Genomic DNA, 19,328 nt, shown 5'->3' on the forward strand with positions numbered 1-19,328 from the left:
AATGAGGCTAAAGATGAAATGACTCATCCAAGGTCACACATCTTAAGAAAGTGCACCAACCAACCCAGGTCTGACTCCAAACCAGTGACTAATCCCACTGAATTTCGGATACCGTGGTTCCTGAGTGACTTTTCTGGGAAAGTACCCCTGGTAAGAAACGAGAATGGCAAGTATAAACGGAAGGCCCTTTCGGATTCGTCTCTCAGCTAAGCAACTGCATTTATCCTCACCTAGATTTTTATTGGTTTTGTGAGGGAGTAAAATGGAAAACGTGTGGCCTCCGCAAGGCCGAGAGGCTGAGCGCGGGGCCTTTCGGCGTCAATCTTTATCTGCCTAAGGTGTTTTCGCCTACCCCCGCACAAGGGGCGGGAAAGTGTATGAGTGTGGGAGGGAAGGATGGGTGGAGGAGGCAGATTCTCCAGCCAAGCGCAAGAGAAGAGACTCTGCCGCCTGGCGCAGTTGCCAGGACAGCGCGGCCAGAGCAGCAACGGCAGAAGCCGCACCGCGTCCCGGCGGCGGCTGCGAGCCCGAGTGACGCATTGCAGGTACGAACCAGCCAATCAGAGGCCGGTTCAACGATCATCGGGCACGAGTCGCCACAGTGATTCTCCTCCGCGCCGCAAAGTAGCGCCCCTCAGGCGCGACTCCCCTGGCCTTTAAACGGGCTCGCTGGGGAGTGAAACCCACTTACGTCATTCGTTCGCCTACTTTCCTTTATCTCTTGCCCCGTCGGCTAAATAACAGTGGATAAAGGAGTCCCGAGAAGAGTTAGAGAGGAGGGGGTTAGCCGGGACTCGTTTGCGATGTTCCGTTATCTGGCATGCGGCGGAGGGATCTGGCGGAGGGAGGTGTTTATGAGGCGCTGGGGGCGGAGGGGGAGAATTAGTCCGAGTGGGGCGAGCGAGCTGAGTGGTTGTGTGGTCGCTTCTTGGAGACCGGTAGCGCTTGCAGCATGGTGAGTGCGTCGCTAAGCTGCCGGCGCTTGGCCTGAGGGGGGGCGAGGCTGAAGCAAATTTGTTAAAGGGAACGCTGCTCGCCCACATCCTTTAGGAGTGGTCTTCGCCAGAGGGATGGTGCGAAAGAGACTGGGGGCACCGGGGCAGTTGCGTCGCAGGTGCTCCCCCATCGTCATTCTCTTCAGGGAGGAGTCCCCCAGTGTTTCGGGGGCCGGGAGCATTGCCTGTGAGGCGCTGAAGCTCCTCAGGGGTTTGGCTGGGTGAGGTTGATGGATCCGGGGTGGGGGGCAGCCCAGCACATGGTGGAGACGAGAGAGTGGAAGGGCGGGGGAGAGCGGGAGGGCAAAAGCCTCGGGTCGGGCATCTCGAAAGGTCAGTCCCGGGGCCGGATTCAAAAGCCCAACGGACGGTTAGTGCTGGCGCCAGGAAGCGCCTTTGTCCGCTTGCGGCCGCCATGCGCCGAGGGGGCGGGAGGTAGCGCGAAGCCCGGGGCGAGCGCCAGCGCCGCCGTTAGCCCGCATCCCCCGCGTGCCGGCTGGGGGGGGGGGCGCGGGGGGCGCGCGAGCAGGCGCGGCGCGCTGTGTGGGCTGAGCCCGCGCGGGGCGGGGAGCAGCCGGGGGGGCGGGGCCAGGGCCGCCGCCCGCTCGGCTGGGCTCGCGCTCCAGCTGCTGCGCTGGCACCTGCAGGGCTGCGGAGGTCTCGGCGGCCCGCGAAGCTGCGGGGCTGGCTGGTTGGGAATGGGTGGGGGAGGGCGACTTCGGTAGTTTCCCATCCCCCTCCGGTGGCGCGAAGGAAGCTCGGTGGATCCTGATCTTTCCACTCGATTTGGGGTCCTGGGGCCTTCTTCCACCACCCAGGCTGGACATTAAAAAAAAAATTAAGTGGCTTTGTCGTTGGAAGTTTGGCGCACCCTCAGAGTGCGCATCTTGTTTGAGAAAGTCGTCAGCTCCAGCTTGGGTCTGAAAGGCTTTTTCTAGTCACCTACCGAAGGCAAGCTTTGGGGTGACTGACGTTCTGTTGTGAAAGTCGCTTTTATCCTGCCGTAACATTTGAAAAGGGCCAGTGTCTATATCCTATTCTTAAGTACTCACGTGCACTCCTAATGTTAACCATCATCACAGCATTGCCCCTGCTCCAACTCCCTTGAAAATGAGTCGTATTTCCGTACAGAAAATGCCAGACCATGGTAACGTGCAGTTCAATTCTTTTATATAGTAATGGCTGTCAAGTACTGTAGTGATAGAAAAGTATACCGGGGACAGAGGGAGCAGGGAATTTTAAAAAGCATTTTCCTGTCACTTGAGACCGGAACCCCTGTTTTTTTCCTGTTAAAAAAAAAAAAATCTAATGAGGGCGGTAATTTGCAATACCTACTTGGTGTTTTCGTCTGCCAAGTGGTAACAGCGATGGGTGTGTCCAGAAGGCAAGGTGACATCTTAAACAGGAGTTGGGAATCCTTGCCAACTGAAACCTCCAGCCTGTATGGGTGTGGGGAGAGGAATTCACCTTGGATAAAACTAGTGTTCATTTAAGTTTGATGCACTCGTTCTATTTTGATATTTTAAATTATTTTATTCTGAATTTGCACATACTAGTTGAATTTTTTACTTTTAGATGAAACAAGGTGTACATTATATGCATGTAATCAAGGTTCTGAATTGCGCAGTAAATTTTTAAAAATTTAAATGAATGGTAAAATTTTTACCTAATCAGTCTGACACTTGAGTCAGGAACTTGGATAGATTTTCTTAGTGATGCATACAGTTTGTATTTACACTTACATGGTCCTGTGCCAGTGATGATAAGCTTTTGTAGTTACTGTTTACATCATTGTTGCTTTGGGGGTTTTCAGTTAGTTTGTTCAATTTGACAGTCATTGTTACATAAAATTAACATGGAAGTTGTCCTAAGGTAACTTCATAATTATAAGACCTGGAGATTTAAGATTAGGACTCTGTCAGGTTTAAAGAATAAGAGTTTGTGTGGAAGGGGAATAAGATTGCTCACATAACTCTTGGGTTTACATGTAGTGTTTATGTGTGCATTGAAAGAGCCAGGGATTGCTTTAAGAGGACTTGGGGCCCAGGTGATAAGAGATATGAAGAGGTAGGAAGTTTTGTGCTTGTCTGAATAATCATTATTGTATCTCAAATTGCAAGTAGATCAGTGTGTGTTACACTGAAGAACTTCGCTATGGCCCTATTAAAAATATATAGAAAGTTCTAGATTTAGGTACAATGATCAAAGTAGGCCTTTAGTGAAAGTCCTTATTTCTGTGAAATAATTTGTCCATTATAATGGTTTCTCTTTTGGTCTAAGATGCTATATAGTAAGTGCTGTTCTGTAGAATTAAGGTAACTGTTAATTCTGAAATAATTTAAAGACTGCTTTTAATATAGGTAAAACAAATATCCTGACTTCTGAAATTGTGAAAAAATTTTTACTTAATGCTTTGTAGTATCTAAATAGAACTTGGAATAAAGACGAATGATTGAAAGCTAGAAGTTTGTGTTCCATTTTAAACCTGTGGATTCATACATTTATTCAGATAAGAATTTTGGATTATTTTTAAACTGCCATTCACTAGATAAACTCCAGGAGTATCCATATATACTTTGAATGCCGTTTAGGAAATGTTTGATAGGTACATAGTGCATTCACTTTTCAGGTCACACATTAGTCTAGATTAATGTTTCTCAGTGTTTACAAATCTTCAAAATGCAGATTCTAGTTCAGTAGGTCTGGTGTGGAATCTGGGAGTATACTAATGCCCGGAAGCTTTCTCTGGAGTGATGAACAGGAGGAGGAATTCTATCAATTGTTGTAGAAATAAAGGAGTAAGAACAGTCATCTCTGTAGTGGATTATTATTTACTGAGATAAACACACATGTTAATGAGCTTGAGTTTTCCCAAAAGGATAATTCTTCTAGTTCTAAAAAAATGGCACTCTCCATAGACAGAAATAAGAACCAAATTTATTTGCATGTAGTTGGAAAAGGCTTACAAATTAGAGTGCTAGGGAATGGTGTGTTTTTGTTTTTAGTAGGCCTTAATCTGAATGTTGCTGGTAAAGTTTATTTTAAAACCCTGAACTCTGGATTAGTAGTAAATAGAAAAACTTCTAGTTTCTTGAAACATTGCAACAAAATCGAGGAGCATTTTTAAGGCTGTGTGAGTAACTTAGCATTCTGTTTGATAGTTCATTCCTTGAAGTTCTTTTGTGAATTTTTTTATTTTGGGGGAGGTGGGGGAGGGGCAAAGGGAGAGAGAATCTTAAGCAGTCTCCATGCCCAGTGGGGAGGCAGGGCTTGATCACAACCCTGAGATCGTGACCTGAGCTGAAATCAAGAGTCATCGCTTAACTGACTGGGCTACCCAGGCACCCCTCCTTTGTGAATTTTTCTAAGACTGTGTCTGCCTAGAGTTGGAGAGCTGGACGAGATGGTGTGGGGCCATTACATTTGGACTTTCCAAGCAAAATCGGATAATTTTAAAGTTTTGTTTTATAGCTAGCATCCTTTTCTTCCTTCCTTCCTTCTTAGCTTTAATATAAATGCACTTTCCCAAAATCCACCCCTACCTCCCTGTTGAGAGAACAACACTGTTTCCTTTCCTGGGCATAGCAATCATTCCTTCAGCTTTCACAATACTGTGCCTTTCCATACATTCAGCTTAACTAAGTCTTTAGTCCTAAACTGATTTTCACCTGCCACATCTGTCCCTGGGCTGCACCTCGTGCTTGCAGTTTATGGAAATGTATTTTCTCAGCTTAAATCAAAGATAACATGAACAATGGTAGGTTTGCTGTTGTTTTTTTTTTTTTAAAGATGGCTAATAAATACTTATTCATGATGTTTAATTTTATATTCTGATATCTAGGAAAGACACTAGACAATGTTATGCAACGCTTAGTTGTAAATGAATGGGAAGGGTAAATTAAATAAATTTCCATGTAGCAGTAATACGTTTTAAACTTTTTTTTTTTTTAAAGATTTTATTTATTTATTTGACAGAGACATAGTGAGAGTAGGAACACAAGCAGGGGGAGTGGGAGAGGGAGAAGCAGGCTTCCCACGGAGCAGGGAGCCCGATGTGGGACTCGATCCCAGGACCCTGGGATCATGACCTGAGCCGAAGGCAGATGCTTAACAACTGAGCCACCCAGGCGCCCAATACATTTTAAACTTAATAACTTCCTAGAAAGGCTAAGTTTAAAATAGGCATCTCCATATTATATGACAAGAAAAGCACACATGTGCATATGTATATTTTGGTCCCCATAAGTATTTCTTAAGAATTGATCTGGTATACAGATGACTAGGATAAAAGACAAAGTATACCAGGAAGAAAATAAACTTCAAAATGCCTGCATATAATAACAGTCTCTATGAGGGCTTTAATGTGGGCCCTGCTAGTCTCTGAAGCAAGAGGTGATGATGCCATGCATGTTTGCTGTGTGGAAGTTGAACTAGTCAGGTTCATATTTAACATTACAGATTCTTTGATTAGTTAATATATATAAAATAATTATCACTGAACTCTTTGGGTTGGCCCTTTACATAGCTTCTCACTCTGTGCAATAACCTTGTAAGGTAGGTGTTAATATTGTACGACTGAAATTGACTATGAGCAGTTGAGTAACCTGTCCAAGGTCACATGGCTCTTTAAGTGGCAGAGCTAGGATACTAGTATGTCCAGCATTGATTCAAAACACTATGCTTTTTTTCCCCACTCTGCCATGTTGCCCTTTTTTCAGAAATGATAGAAGTCCTTCAAAATGGAATCAGAGTAGAAGTAAATCCTTTATAGCCTCTAACAAAGTAATATGGAGTCGGTGGATTTACCGGGTTTTGAATCTTACTCCTTAGGGAAAACAGAGGATGACTGATTTTATATCAGATGGAGGATTGGGATTTGGAAGGATAAAAGTTGATCCTTTTTTTTTTTTTTTTAACTCCTGCATTTGAACTTAATTATTGCCTCTTCAATTTTAAGTTACGAGGCTTTTTGCTTTTTTTCTTTTCTAAAATAGAAACAAGTTGAGTTTGCATCGAGGTCAAATCAAAATTGTTGAGCAGGGAGAGAAACTTACGCTTTCTGGGTTCCTCCCCAAATTTTCTCATGCTGTCCCCTAGAGAAATATTATGCTATTATTTTTCATTAAGGTGTTCTTTAAAAAGAATGAAACCAGGCAGTGTTTATTCTTTCATACTGATAAATGGATTAATCACAGAATGCTTGATTCCATATAGGTAGGAATATTAGAAGGTTGGGTCTGATTAGTGGTAGTACCACATAAGCAGTTGCTTCATGGGTTTATGTACTGGTAAATGGTGAAATGTCCAAAGATGAAGGCCACATAAAGAAAAAGGAGCCTTGGTATTTTGCAGATATGTTTATTGTATATTATGGTACTCTGCATTTAAAACTTACAGGCAGTGAATACATCTAACACCTTTGTGTTTAATTCTGACTTCACTAGTTACTAATTTTGTACTCCTCCCTGAAATTTAACCTGAACCTCTTTCCCTATGTGTAAGATAGGGAAGGTTAGTGTGAAGATTGAATAAAAACAATATCTATAAAGGCCTTTAGCAAATGCCTGGCCTTTTTTTTTTTTTTAAAGCAAAAATAGTGACTCTTTGTATGCTAAAAACATCAAAAACCTTGGGCTCACATTGGGATTTCAAAAGTGAAGAGAAAATGAATGGCTTGACTTAACATTTAGTAAATGATGTAGTTCAAATGTTGGGAATCCTGGATTCTTTGCATTTGCCTGGCAGGTGAGGAGAAGTAGTAAAAACTGGTAGCTTTCATGTTGCCCCAACCGGGACAGCTTGGATTTTTATCTTTATAATAGATGGGATTTTTGCGTAGTGTTTTGAGGTTTTTTGTTTGTTTTAGGTTTGGAAAATCATTTTCATGTCCAAATGATGTGTTTAACCACTTACAGAGGTAATTTTGAATGTAGTCCTTGGACATTTTTATTTATCAGAAGAGGTGAGCTTAAGTTTAGGTATCTTAACTTTGAGAAAGTTAACAGTGTTTTTGTTGGATTCTCTCTTTGCTTTAGAAGAATAACAACTTCCTTTAAATTTTTTAGTATGCCAAATTGCTTTTTTTTTTTTCAATTTGTGTGAAATTGAGACTTTCATATGTATTCTGAAATAATACTTGGGGTTTAGGTATTAATCTTGGTCAAGACTACTTAGTTTTGAAGATAAATCTATCTACTTAATATGCATTTTCTACCTTAAAACGTATTCATTTTCTATCTATGTTTGTTGCTCATACTAAGGAGTGTTATACTAAATGTAGTTTATGGTACAAGGTGAACCCTGAAAGTTTTGAAACTTGGTTCTTTAACTTAACTGCTGATCTACATACTCTGAAGTCACTTAACCTATCTCTGTGATCTCTTTATAGGCTGACCAACTGACTGAAGAGCAGATTGCAGGTAAGAAATACTTTGCTAAACGGTACCCACTGGATTTTATTATAAATTGAACAGCCAACCTCAAACTAAGATACCTTTATGAAAGAATTGACTTTGATCTATGTAGTAGATAGTAACAGACGGTATAATACAATACAGTGATTGAACCTGCTTGGCAAATGAGAAGGTACGCTTGCCTGTGAGAGATGTATGGGGGCTAACTAATGAAAGGCAAGTTTTTAGGCTATGTGGCGGTGTACTTTGGAACTTGGTGGTGGTGGTCTTTGTTTTTCTTGAAGATTATCTTTAAAACATGAATTCTGGGCAGTTCTTTTTTTTTTTTTTTTTAAAGATTTTATTTTTATTTATTTGAGAGAGAGAGAATGAGAGACAGAGAGCATGAGAGGGAGGAGGGTCAGAGGGAGAAGCAGACTCCCTACCAAGCAGGGAGCCCGATGCGGGACTCGATCCTGGGACTCTAGGATCATGACCTGAGCCGAAGGCAGTCGCTTAACCAACTGAGCCACCCAGGCGCCCCAGTTCTTTTTTTTTTTTAAAGATTTTATTTATTTGACAGAGAGAGACACAGCGAGAGAGGGAACACAAGCAGGGGGAGTGGGAGAGGGAGAAGCAGGCTTCCTGCCAAGCTGGGAGCCTGATGTGGGGCTCGATCCCAGGACCCCAGGATCATGACCTGAGCTGAAGGCAGACGCTTAACGACTGAGCCACCCAGGCGCCCCATCTGGGCAGTTTTTAACACTGCAACTCCAAATTACTCTTCATAAGAAAAAAAGAGCCAGGTAGTAAGTAATAGGTAACTTGAAATGTTGAATCAGAAAGGAACATTGAATTTACCCCAGTTTAAAGTAGCTAATATTTTAACCTTAGAATTGCATGTAGAATCAGTCAGGAATAACCATTATGTCTAGAGAAAAACTTAGATCCAGAAGTTACCATTCTATTTTCTAAATGTGTAGTAAGTTGAATTTTGTCTTAAGGAACAGTAATAACAGCTGTTGAAATGAGCTTTTTAAATCTTGTCTCCTTTGGTATGTCATAGAAATATGTGAAATTGTTATGTAAAACTTGATGTCATGTTGTCTTTATGCTATAACATTAAACATTGGTACTTTTGATTTTATTCTAACACTTTGAGGTGGCTGGTTAACTTCAAAATGTTGGGGAAACCTGGGGCGCCTGGGTGGCTCAGTCATGTAAGCGTCTGCCTTCGGCTCAGGTCATGATCCCAGAGTTCTGGGATCAAGCCCTGCATCGGGCTCCCTGCTCAGCGGGAAGCCTGCTTCTCCCTCTCACACTCCCCCTGCTTGTGTTCCCTCTCTTGCTGTGTCTCTCTCTGTCAAATAAATAAAATCTTAAAAAAAAAAAAATGTTGGGGAAACCTGCTAAAGGATTTTTTTTCTTTTTTAGTTCATTGTAGTGTTGAAATGCTTTTCAAACTCTTCCTTTACTCTCTTTAGGCTTTTATTAACACAAGCATCAAGCAGTTTTAACTACCATAGTTTTCCTGGCAGGCAAGAAGTTTGAAGTGTTCAAAAGCACTAAAGCTCTTTTTTTTTTTTTTTTTAATGCTAGAGAAAACTGAGAAGCCCAGTTGGAACTCAGCTATATATAGCCCATTTAAAGTAAGCCCCCCTCTCCACATAAACAAATTTGGGGGACCCAGAAATCACTAATCTCAGATATTCATCACAAATACTACTTGATAGGACTATATGAAGTAGGAAGCTATTAACATGAAGGACCAAATGTAAGCAGGTTTTATTTTTATTTATTGTGCGAATTTGACTTAAATCTGGGATTTGCTTTCTAGGATTGATAAATTGCATGTATTGAGTGTTGAAGTAATCAAGCAGAGCTTGGAACTAGTTTCTTTGTTCATTTATACTATTTTAAATGTATCCATGAAATATAAATTATTCTAAAACAGTTTTGTTTTGTTTTTTAAATAATGTATCCTTAGGAAGTGACAGGCTAATTCATATATCCAGCCTTAAACTCTTAACTTCTCTAATACATTTGGCCTTCCTCTCTACCTTTAATTTCTTGGTATTCCCAGTCAGGTAGTTGTCCCTGCTGTACACAGCACAGCATTTTCACTTTAAGGTAGAAAATGTATTATTTAAGGTATCTATCACATAGTTGATGCTCATACTGATCCCAAACACACATACAACTATTAAAACTGTGTGTCTTTTAAATACAAGAGGATCAGTCTTCAAAGACTGATAGCATTTTCATAAAGAATACTAGTAGTAGTTCACTGGAACATTTACTTTAAGATAAATTTGGTCTTTTTGTTGGCTTTCATCATATAATTAAATTTCCAGTGGGGATGGGAGAAAATCTATTCTAGATTCTCTCCCTATCCTGTGTTTTCTTAGGCTTTTAAAACCAGTCCTTGTACCCCAGGTTTTAGTGAACCTTTAAAGGAGTCAAAGCTTTTATACTGCTAAAGTAAAACCCTGTGAGATTGGGGACCTTTTTGTTGCCTCTTGTATCCCCTGTGACTCCCACATAGTTAAGCACTCAAGAATGGATACACTTCTTTTCAGAGGTGTGTGACAACAAAAAATGTTCCAGAATACTACCTACCCTATCCTAAGAATTATTCTGCCTCCTTCCGAAATCCCTTCCTTCTAAATTTGATTATGTTTCAATGTCCACCTTTGAAGGGGAAACAAATTATTTTCTTTATCCTGATAAATTGTAATTGGTGGTAATCAGTAACATCTTAAGAGTCTTTACCAAAAAAAGTTTACAAACTCCGTGCGTAAATCAACATTGAATATACTAAGGTTCTTTTTAAGCTATTTTAACTTTATATGATAACCATTACTACTTCAGATTTGTTTAGAAAGTCTTTTTTTTTTTTTTTTTAAGATTTTATTTATTTATTCATGAGAGACAGAGAGAGAGAGGCAGAGGGAGAAGCAGGCTCCCAAGGAGCAGGGAGCCCGATGCGGGACTCGATCCCAGGACTCTGGGATCATGACCTGAGCCGAAGGCAGACGCTTAACCATCTGAGCCACCCAGGCGCCCCATTGTTTAGAAAGTCTTCTAACAGCAAATAGAAAAAGCATGTTTAGATGAAGTTACTAGAATTGTTTACATTACCTAGTCTTAAAGAGCAATCCAAAAGTGTTCATTGTGACATCACTAACTAGTTAATTTTGTTGATGATTCTGCCATGATGTCATTAGTTGTTGGCATTTGACACTTCAGGGACTAATAGGAAAATCCTACAAGAATTTTTCTTTTTTAAAGGTCAGTGTAGGGGTAAAACTTAATTTGATGAAAGATAGTAAGCTTATTCAGTTTATATAGTGCCAACAAAAGTCTGATACAAGCCCTTTAAGAGATTATTAAGTTCAGAATTTTCTAAATAAATGGAAGTTGGTAAATAGGCACTTGATTCAAGTCATTCCTGGGAATTACAGTTTAGAATGGCATGCTTCTATACATAAAGATTATACTAGTTATGAAGTAAGGTAGTGAGCTGTAAGGGCAGGTGAATTTAAATGGTACTTTTGAGTTTATTTTTATTTCAAGGAGTTTTACAGGTATTTCTGGCTCGAGTGTAAAAATACAAATAAAAATTGGGAATAAATCTTGCCATTTGTTCCTTTCTTGTATCCATAAACTGGTAGTTATAGCATAGATATGGTCTTATTTTCTGTTTTTCACTTACTCCAGCAAGCATTTTATTTTATTTTATTTTTAAGATTTTATGTATTTGACAGAGACACAGCGAGAGAAGGAACACAAGCAGGGGGAGTAGGAGAGGGAGAGGGAGAAGCAGGCTTCCCGCCAAGCAGGGAGCCCAATGCAAGGCTCGATCCCTGGGCAGACACTTAATGACTGAGCCACCCAGGTGCCCCTCCAGCAAGCATTTTAAAATTAATGTACTTTAGGGGCACCTGGGTAGCTCAGTGGGTTAAGCATCCGACTCTTGATTTCAGCTCAGGTCTTAATCTCTCAGGGTTGAGTTCAAGCCCTGCGTGGGGCCCCATGCTGGATGTGGAGCCTGTTTTTAAAAAAAGTTAATATACTTTAAAACTCCTTGAAAATAAGAACACACACATACAAACTTACTATACATCTTAATAATTAAGTCATACAGTAAAATGATTATAGTTAGTTACACATTGGAAGCCTTTGCACGTAATGATAGTGTTAATATCTGTAGCTAAGTATTATAGCAGCAAATGTAATGTAAACAAAATCCTGTTTCTAAGCTTTAATTTTCTTGTAGCCTAAGTTATTAGGTGATAAATGCCATGTGTTCAAACCCTAATAGTTTATGCATTTCTAGACAGTATTTCTACATCCTGTTAAAAAAAAAAACAAAAAACCCTGAGTAAAATGGAAATGTCTTCGTCACATTCTGTTTGTGGGATTTATTTATCTATTTTTGTCATTGAGTCAATCTAGTTAGTCTACTGTAGGCTAATTTCATAAAATCAGTTTGCTACTAAGCTTGTGATACCAGGGGAGTTCTCTGAAAACAATTTCAAATGGAACGGAACTATGTTAATACTGAATGTAGTAAACTGCCAACTAGTCAGTGATAACTTGGTCTAAAAGGTAAGTAGTTAATAGATTTTAAACAGAAGAAAGTAATGTGGTAATCTAAAAAGGTAATATGGCCCGGGTAGTTGTGTGGGTAATTTTAAATAAAGAACCCAGTTAGAAGGCTATTGTAATAGTCTAGGCAAAAGATGACGGGGCCGTGAAACAAGATACTGCTTGTAGAGATGAAAAAAGAATCAGGCAATATTGACATGGGAGAATTCAAAAGGACTTGTTGACAGATTTCACAAGGGGAGAGTTAAAGTGTCTTTTGCTTGCATTCCTAGGGTTGCTGGGGAATATAGAATTGATTTTCGTAAGTCTTGCTTGGGGTCAGCCCAGGGGACATGTCCTGTAGGAAGTCAGAAATAAAGGTACAGTAGCCCCTCCCATCTGTGGTGGGAAGGATACATTCTAAGACCCCAGTGGATGCCGGAAACCACTGACAGTACCAAATTCTGGTTTTTCTTATACACATATATGTATGATAGAGTTTAATTTATGAATTAGGTGCAGTAGGAGATGAACAACAATAACATCATAATTGTAACAATATACTGTAATGTAAGTTATATGAGTGTGGTCTCTTATCATATACTGTACTCACCCTTTTTGTGATGATGTGAGATGGTAAAATGCCTATGTGATGAGATGAAGTGAGGTGAATGATGTAGGCATTGTGATGTAGTGTTAGGCTGCTATTGACCTGATGGTATGCCAGAAGGATCCTCTGCTTCCGGACTGCAGTTGACTATGGGTAACTGAAATGGCAGAAAGCGAAACTGTGGATAAGGGTGGGGAACTACTGCATTATGTTGAGAGAGATGAGCAGACTAAAGAAGCCTTCATTATGAGTAGGCATAGATGAGATGGTCAGAAAGAGGAAAGGGGATAAGAAAATTGGTTACATTTACGTGTGAGAGATAAATAGGAGCAAGAGCCTTTGGCAGTGTAAGGTAGGTAAACTGAGGTACTGTTGTGAAACCCAAGGGAAGTTTAGAGTTTCTCAGTGTAGTTTTGGATGCTGTAGGAAAACGAGATCATCTTTTTCTTGACACTTAACTACTTGCCAGATATAGTTCTAAGTGCTTTATGCTTACTAATTAATGAAGTTTATAAACTTAAGTAGATAGTTATTCCAGTTAACAAAAATGAGGAGGCTGAGGTGGAAAAGGTTTAGTAACTTAACTTGCCTAGGTTACATTACTAGTAAGTAGCAGAGCTGGGATTATTTAACCCAAGCAGTTGAGTTCCAAAGTTTGCTTTTAGTTTCTATGCTATATGGCCTCATGTACTTAAACACACTTGTTTGATTGGGCAACTAGGTCGTTACTGGTAAATTTGGCATTTTCAACTGATGAGTTGGAGCTGGAAGTAATTTTAATAGTGGATTGGTAGAAGAAAGGGATACGAGTAATGGTGCTTCCCAAGATTTGGGGAGAGATAAGGGCAGGCATGCAAGAAAAAACAGAAGGTTTGAATTTAGTTTTAAGCTAAGAGACATGATACGTGTTAATGGCGAATCAGTGGAAGAGTAGTTGAGTCCAGAGAAGAGATTATGATGGATTGAAACTGGGATGTATAAATTGGAGCAAGGATAGAAAGGCAGGGGGGAATAAATAGCCTTGGACGATATAAGAGGAAGCAAACTATTAAACATGTCAGGTATGTATTTTCAAATGCATAGAAACGTTGAGGGAACTTAGCCCTGTGAACTTTGGAACTGCTTTTGGATTTGCTTGCGAAGAGGGTCTGATAGCATTTAAAAAGTACCCTACCAGAAAATACTGCCTTTTTGTTATTAGTTCATTTATATGACCTTGCACTACCAAATTCGATCTCTGCTTTAGTTTATGAAATAAATGGGGAAGCCAGGTATTCTAGACTGTTGCTTCAACAGCTTTCCATGTAATCTAGTGGTGAGTTAAAAGGAACATAATTTCACAAGATGATTTTTAAGATGTTAGGTAATAATATTCTAAAGAAAGGTCTAAATTATCTTTGTTGTCAGTGATACAATACTTAGCTAAAACTGGCCATTCATATCTTGATCATCCCATTGTTAATATCATTATAGATTTTTGGTGCTAGTTCCTTATATCTCAGAAAAGGAAACTGGCCTATTGCATATTGTTCTGAAGTTTAGAGGGTTTGTTGTTGTTGTTCTTAAATTAGTAGGTTTTTTTTTTTAAGATTTTATTTATTTGCAAGAGAGTGAACAAGAGAGAGAGCTCGAGCAGAGGGAGAGGGAGAAGCAGACTCCCTGTTGAGTAGGGAGCCCAACATGGGGCTCAATCCCAGGACTCTGTTAATATGACCTGAGCTGAAGGCAGACCTGTAACCGACTGAGCCACCAGGTGCCCCTTTAATTAGTAGGTTTTAAGAGACTTAATTTTAACTTTCGAGGATTACTCTGAATATAATGCATATAGTTGTTATAGAAACACATGTTGGGTACCAGCAGTCTTATTTTTATATTCTGAGCTTTAATAGAAAATAGAGAAGCCACTCATTTGGGGCTTTGATTCTTTGCCTCCTTCAACCCAGAATAATTTTGACTTTTATCTGGTCTAGATATTGGAGTTTTTTGTAAGATTTTAGGTGAAAGAACTTGCTGATAGGTCAATATGAATATATATTGGTATGATTAGCTAAAGATGTTTGAAATATCACAAGATTTTCCCACCTAATTCTTGAGGAATCAAAAGCTGATTTCAGGTGTTAACCTCCATATATACCTTTGCTTTAAGAGTTAATACATGTCATTTAGGAGGTTACTTTTTATTGTTAACCTGTATGTTTGGATTGTGGTCTCTCTTTAAAACAGAATTCAAAGAAGCTTTTTCACTATTTGACAAGGATGGTGATGGAACTATAACAACGAAGGAATTGGGAACTGTAATGAGGTCTCTTGGGCAAAATCCCACAGAAGCAGAGTTACAGGACATGATTAATGAAGTAGATGCTGATGGTAAGTTTTTTTAAATTGGGGCTCTGGGGAGGGGGAATTAAAGGGGGACATTTAAATTCTTTAGTACTATTTCAACTAAACTATTTCAGGTAATGGCACAATTGACTTCCCGGAATTTCTGACAATGATGGCAAGAAAAATGAAAGACACAGACAGTGAAGAAGAAATTAGAGAAGCATTCCGTGTGTTTGATAAGGTAGGTGTTCACGGATTGGATTTGTTAAATTTTGAGGATGAATCTTGGCAAAGGAGGCATCACTGACTTTAGAACTAAGAAACAGATTTTATTTTATTTAAGATTTTATTTGAGAGAGCGCGAGCGCATGAGCAGTGGGGAGGGGCAGTGAGAGAAGCAGACTCCCCACTGAGCAGGGAGCCAGACCTGGGGCTCCATCCCAGGACCCTGGGATCATGACCTGAGCCGAAGGCAGACGCTTAACTGAGCCACCGAGGCGCCCAGAAACAGTGATTTTAATGTATGATACCCTGCTTTGTTCTCCGTGACAATTTATTGGTCTGCTATAGATTGGTTTTGGTTGGTATGTATTTCTAAAGTATATTTTTCTCCCTAATGTGAAGTTTAGTGTAAACTTACTAAACTTTCATTCCAACTCTGAGTCTCTAATTTTACTTAGGTATCTTACTAAATTTTTTTCTAGGATGGCAATGGCTATATTAGTGCAGCAGAGCTTCGCCATGTGATGACAAACCTGGGAGAGAAGTTAACAGATGAAGAGGTTGATGAAATGATCAGGGAAGCAGATATTGATGGTGATGGTCAAGTAAACTATGAAGGTAAATCTTTCACTACCTCATTCTGTGCGTTGATTTTAAGTTACAGGTATTTGTTGTATATCTCATAGGTCAAAATTAGTGACTCCTCCCCCCCCCCCACTCCCCTCCCCGCGCCAAATGAAGATGCTAAAACAGTTTTTATATTTACAAACCTTTTCCTATTCAGAGTATTTTCTACAGACTAGGCAAAAATTACAATCACCTGACAACTTTTTAGAACTGTTTACTGTCGGGTCCTACCATATACGTAGAATCTCTTCATTTTAACAAAATTGCTGGACAATTTCATATGCACATTAAAGTTTGAGAAGCACTGTACTTGAGACTGTGCTAAAACAATCTTTTTATAATGATTGTGGAACAATTTGAAAAGCTTTAAACTTATTTCAGGATCCTCAAAGTGAAAGGTGATTTTCCTTCCTTCATTGGATGTATTATCCCTCTAATTAGCTTTAGTCTGAAACTGTTTACTTATGCTTCAATTCAAAATTATCATGTTATACTAAAGAGCAAAAATGCTTAAATAGCTTGTCTAAAGCATTAATTTGGTTTATTGATTAATAATCCTAAATAATTTTGGTTTATGAAGTTCCAGCCTTGACAAAGCTTGACAACTCTAGCCTAAACTAGCATTCCTTTGTACTGTAAATTTTTGAGGAAAGAAAGGGGAATTGGAGACTGCTCAGAGATTGAGTAATGTGATTGGTTTTGCCAGTCTTTTGCCATTGACGCAACTTTTTGTGTACTTCTTCTTTTTCAGAGTTTGTACAAATGATGACAGCAAAGTGAAGACATTGTACAGAATGTGTTAAATTTCTTGTACAAAATTGTTTATTTGCCTTTTCTTTGTTTGTAACTTATCTGTAAAAGGTTCCCCCTGCTGTCAAAAAATATGCATGTATAGTAATTAGGACTTCATTCCTCCATGTTTTCTTCCCTTATCTTACTGTCATTGTCCTGAAACCTTATTTTAGAAAATTGATCAAGTAACATGTTGCATGTGGCTTACTCTGGATATATCTAAGCCCTTCTGCACATCTAAACTTAGATGGAGTTGGTCAAATGAGGGAACATCTGGGTTATGCCTTTTTTTTTAAGTAGTTTTCTTTAGGAACTGTCAGCATGTTGTTGTTGAAGTGTGGAGTTGTAACTCTGCGTGGACTATGGACAGTCAACAATATGTACTTAAAAGTTGCACTATTGCAAAACGGGTGTATTATCCAGGTACTCGTACACTATTTTTTTGTACTGCTGGTCCTGTACCAGAAACATTTTCTTTTATTGTTACTTGCTTTTTAAACTTTGTTTAGCCACTTAAAGAAAATCTGCTTATGGCACAATTTGCCTCAAATCCATTCCAAGTTGTATATTTGTTTTCCAATAAAAAAATTACAATTTACCCAACTGTTGCTCTGAATCTGAGTCCTTTAATTAACTTGAGGTCGAACAATTCTGAGAATCATATATGGGGGTGGTTTTTACTTGGTGTAATTTAGATAAGTTTTTGTTGGTATTGTTGTTTTACTACCTAGATTGTGTTTAGTTTTTAAATTATGATATACTTCCTTCAAAAAGTTTAAGTGGAAGATTAAAAAACCTTTTATAAGTGTACCTAGCATGGGAGCTGACATAATGTAGGTGTTTATTGTTTCCAGTCTTTTTTACATATTTTTCAACTTTGGCATATCCATTTGTCCATATTAACTTTAGCCAGGCAATGATTTTTAGAAATATTTCTGTTACAAACAATCCAAAGGAGGGGGGGTGTCATTATGTTCTTACTTCTGTTTGCTAAATGTTTTATTCATAGTGCTTTTTCCTTTTTCATAAAGCAAGGGAGAATTTTCAGTTGTTCTGCGTGTCCAGGACATGCTTTATAAAAAAAAGGTATCTTTAGGAGTGGATTGGCAGTAACTAAACCTTGTTTTAGTTTTTGCTTGCTTCTAAGCCATTGCTTTCTCTATAATTTTAAGCTACTCAAAAAGTGCTTATCTGGTTTTTTTGTTTTGTAGCTACCTTTTAAATACTTAATGAAAGATTCCATAGCAAACGAGAGCCAAGATTAAAACATTAAGTATAATTGTTACCTGATTATTATAGCCACAAGGTTTATCTTCCCAGGGAGCAATCCATTTGGCAGGTTACTGCCCATCTTGGACTATTTTTAATACCATTGTTATTCTACCAGAAAATAAAAAATTGGTTATTGAAGAACAAGAGAAATAGGGAAGTTACAGGCATTGATAGGGAATGATAGTTTTAAAGGGAAGTTACAGGCATTGATAATCCTAATGGGGTATTATATTATTACATATTAGGCAGGCAGTCAAATAGGAAGAACTTCATTACATGTAACTGTTAGTCAAAAGGAAGGCCAGCAAGATATTTGGTGGGAGAAGATAAATGTGTCTGGCTACTGAGGCACAATAGTCTGCAGTGTATTAAACATGGGCTTTGGAGTTTTATTTCAACAGTGCTCAGATCACTGCTGTGGATAAACTTAAAGAGGTCAATATTATCTTAAGCTTCAGTTATGTTACCTGCAAAATGGGTATGCTTTACCAACTTGGCTTTTACAATAGTGAAGGTTAAAGCACTTAGCATAGTCCTTGGCATTTGCAATAAGTGTTCAGTTGATGTTACTATGCTGTTAGGCCAATTATGACTCTGTAATATAAGGGAATTTAGTCAAAGTTATCTTTACCACTTCGGTAGTTCTTCCGATTCCTACATTTTCAAGTTTAAGTTAAGGTGAAAGGGAGCACACTATTTTGGGGTGCTTTTGTACCTCACATTAATTGCTGATTTTTATATTCACAAAAGTCACAAAGTTGGCATTATTTTGATTTTATAGGAAATCGAAGGATACAGCAGGGTTTTTTTTTTTTTTTAAGATTTATTTTTGAGAGAGTGGGGCGGTTTGGGGAGGAGGGGCAGAAGGAGCTGGAGAGAGAAACTCAAGCAGAGTCCTTGCTGAGCATGGGATCATGAGATCACGACCTGAGCTGAAACCAAGAGTCAGATGCTTAACCGACTGCACCACACACAGGCACCCCTGAATTGTATAGAGCAGTTTTATATAATTTAACTGGTCATATTGGGCACATACTGAGCTAAATTCTTACCTCAATTCTACTTACTACAACAGTCTTTTTTAATTTATTTTTTTAAAAATTTTTAAAATTTGACAGAGAGCGAGAGAGGGAACACAGCCGGGGGAGTGGGAGAGGGAGAAGCAGGCTTCCCACTGAGCAGGGAGCCCGATGCGGGGCTCGATCCCAGGACTCCGGGATCATGACCTGAGCCACAGGCAGACGCTTAACAACTGAGCCACCCAGGCGCCCCTTACTACAACAGTCTTACTGGAACTCAGGACTAGTCCTATCTTCACATCTTAACCATATTGCCTGTTTTGTTTTAGCAGGATTGTGGTAATTGATAATTCTTAACTCAGTACTGTGCAGCATGTTTGCTCTCAGATAATTCTAACAAAAATCATCACTACAGTTAAAAATCCATATTTTAGGATGTATTTTACAGAGTTTTATTAAAGATCTGATGCATAGAGAGGCACTGTTG

At 39.2% G+C, this 19,328-nt stretch overlaps 1 protein-coding gene across 2 annotated transcripts; it reads left to right on the forward strand.

Annotated features, from left to right (window-relative positions):
• Positions 1-362: 362 nt before the first annotated feature.
• CALM2 (calmodulin 2) lies at positions 363-17,153 on the forward strand. 2 transcript variants are annotated; one of them, XM_064572523.1, is made up of 6 exons: positions 363-545; positions 7,384-7,414; positions 14,811-14,954; positions 15,044-15,150; positions 15,614-15,749; positions 16,510-17,153. In XM_064572523.1, exons 1-6 carry the CDS (start codon positions 378-380, stop codon positions 16,536-16,538), a joined length of 615 nt encoding a protein of 204 aa, XP_064428593.1. In that variant the 5' UTR covers positions 363-377; the 3' UTR covers positions 16,539-17,153. The 2 variants fall into 2 exon arrangements, with proteins under 2 accessions (XP_064428593.1, XP_045741004.1); XM_045885048.1 differs by lacking the exon at positions 363-545 and adding an exon at positions 841-955.
• Positions 17,154-19,328: the final 2,175 nt, after the last annotated feature.

The sequence above is a fragment of the Mirounga angustirostris genome, unplaced genomic scaffold (assembly GCF_029215605.1).
Source record: "Mirounga angustirostris isolate CCGP_5_RB_7025 unplaced genomic scaffold, mMirAng1.0.hap1 SCAF_10, whole genome shotgun sequence".
NCBI lineage: Eukaryota > Metazoa > Chordata > Mammalia > Carnivora > Phocidae > Mirounga > Mirounga angustirostris.

Coding starts and splice junctions, on each gene's coding strand:
- CALM2 (XM_064572523.1), top strand. CDS start 378: ATGAGTGTGGGAGGGAAGGATGGGTGGAGGAGGCAGATTCTCCAGCCA. Junction 546..7,383: donor GCCCGAGTGACGCATTGCAG/GTACGAACCAGC, acceptor ATCTCTTTATAG/GCTGACCAACTGACTGAAGA. Junction 14,955..15,043: donor TAATGAAGTAGATGCTGATG/GTAAGTTTTTTT, acceptor AAACTATTTCAG/GTAATGGCACAATTGACTTC.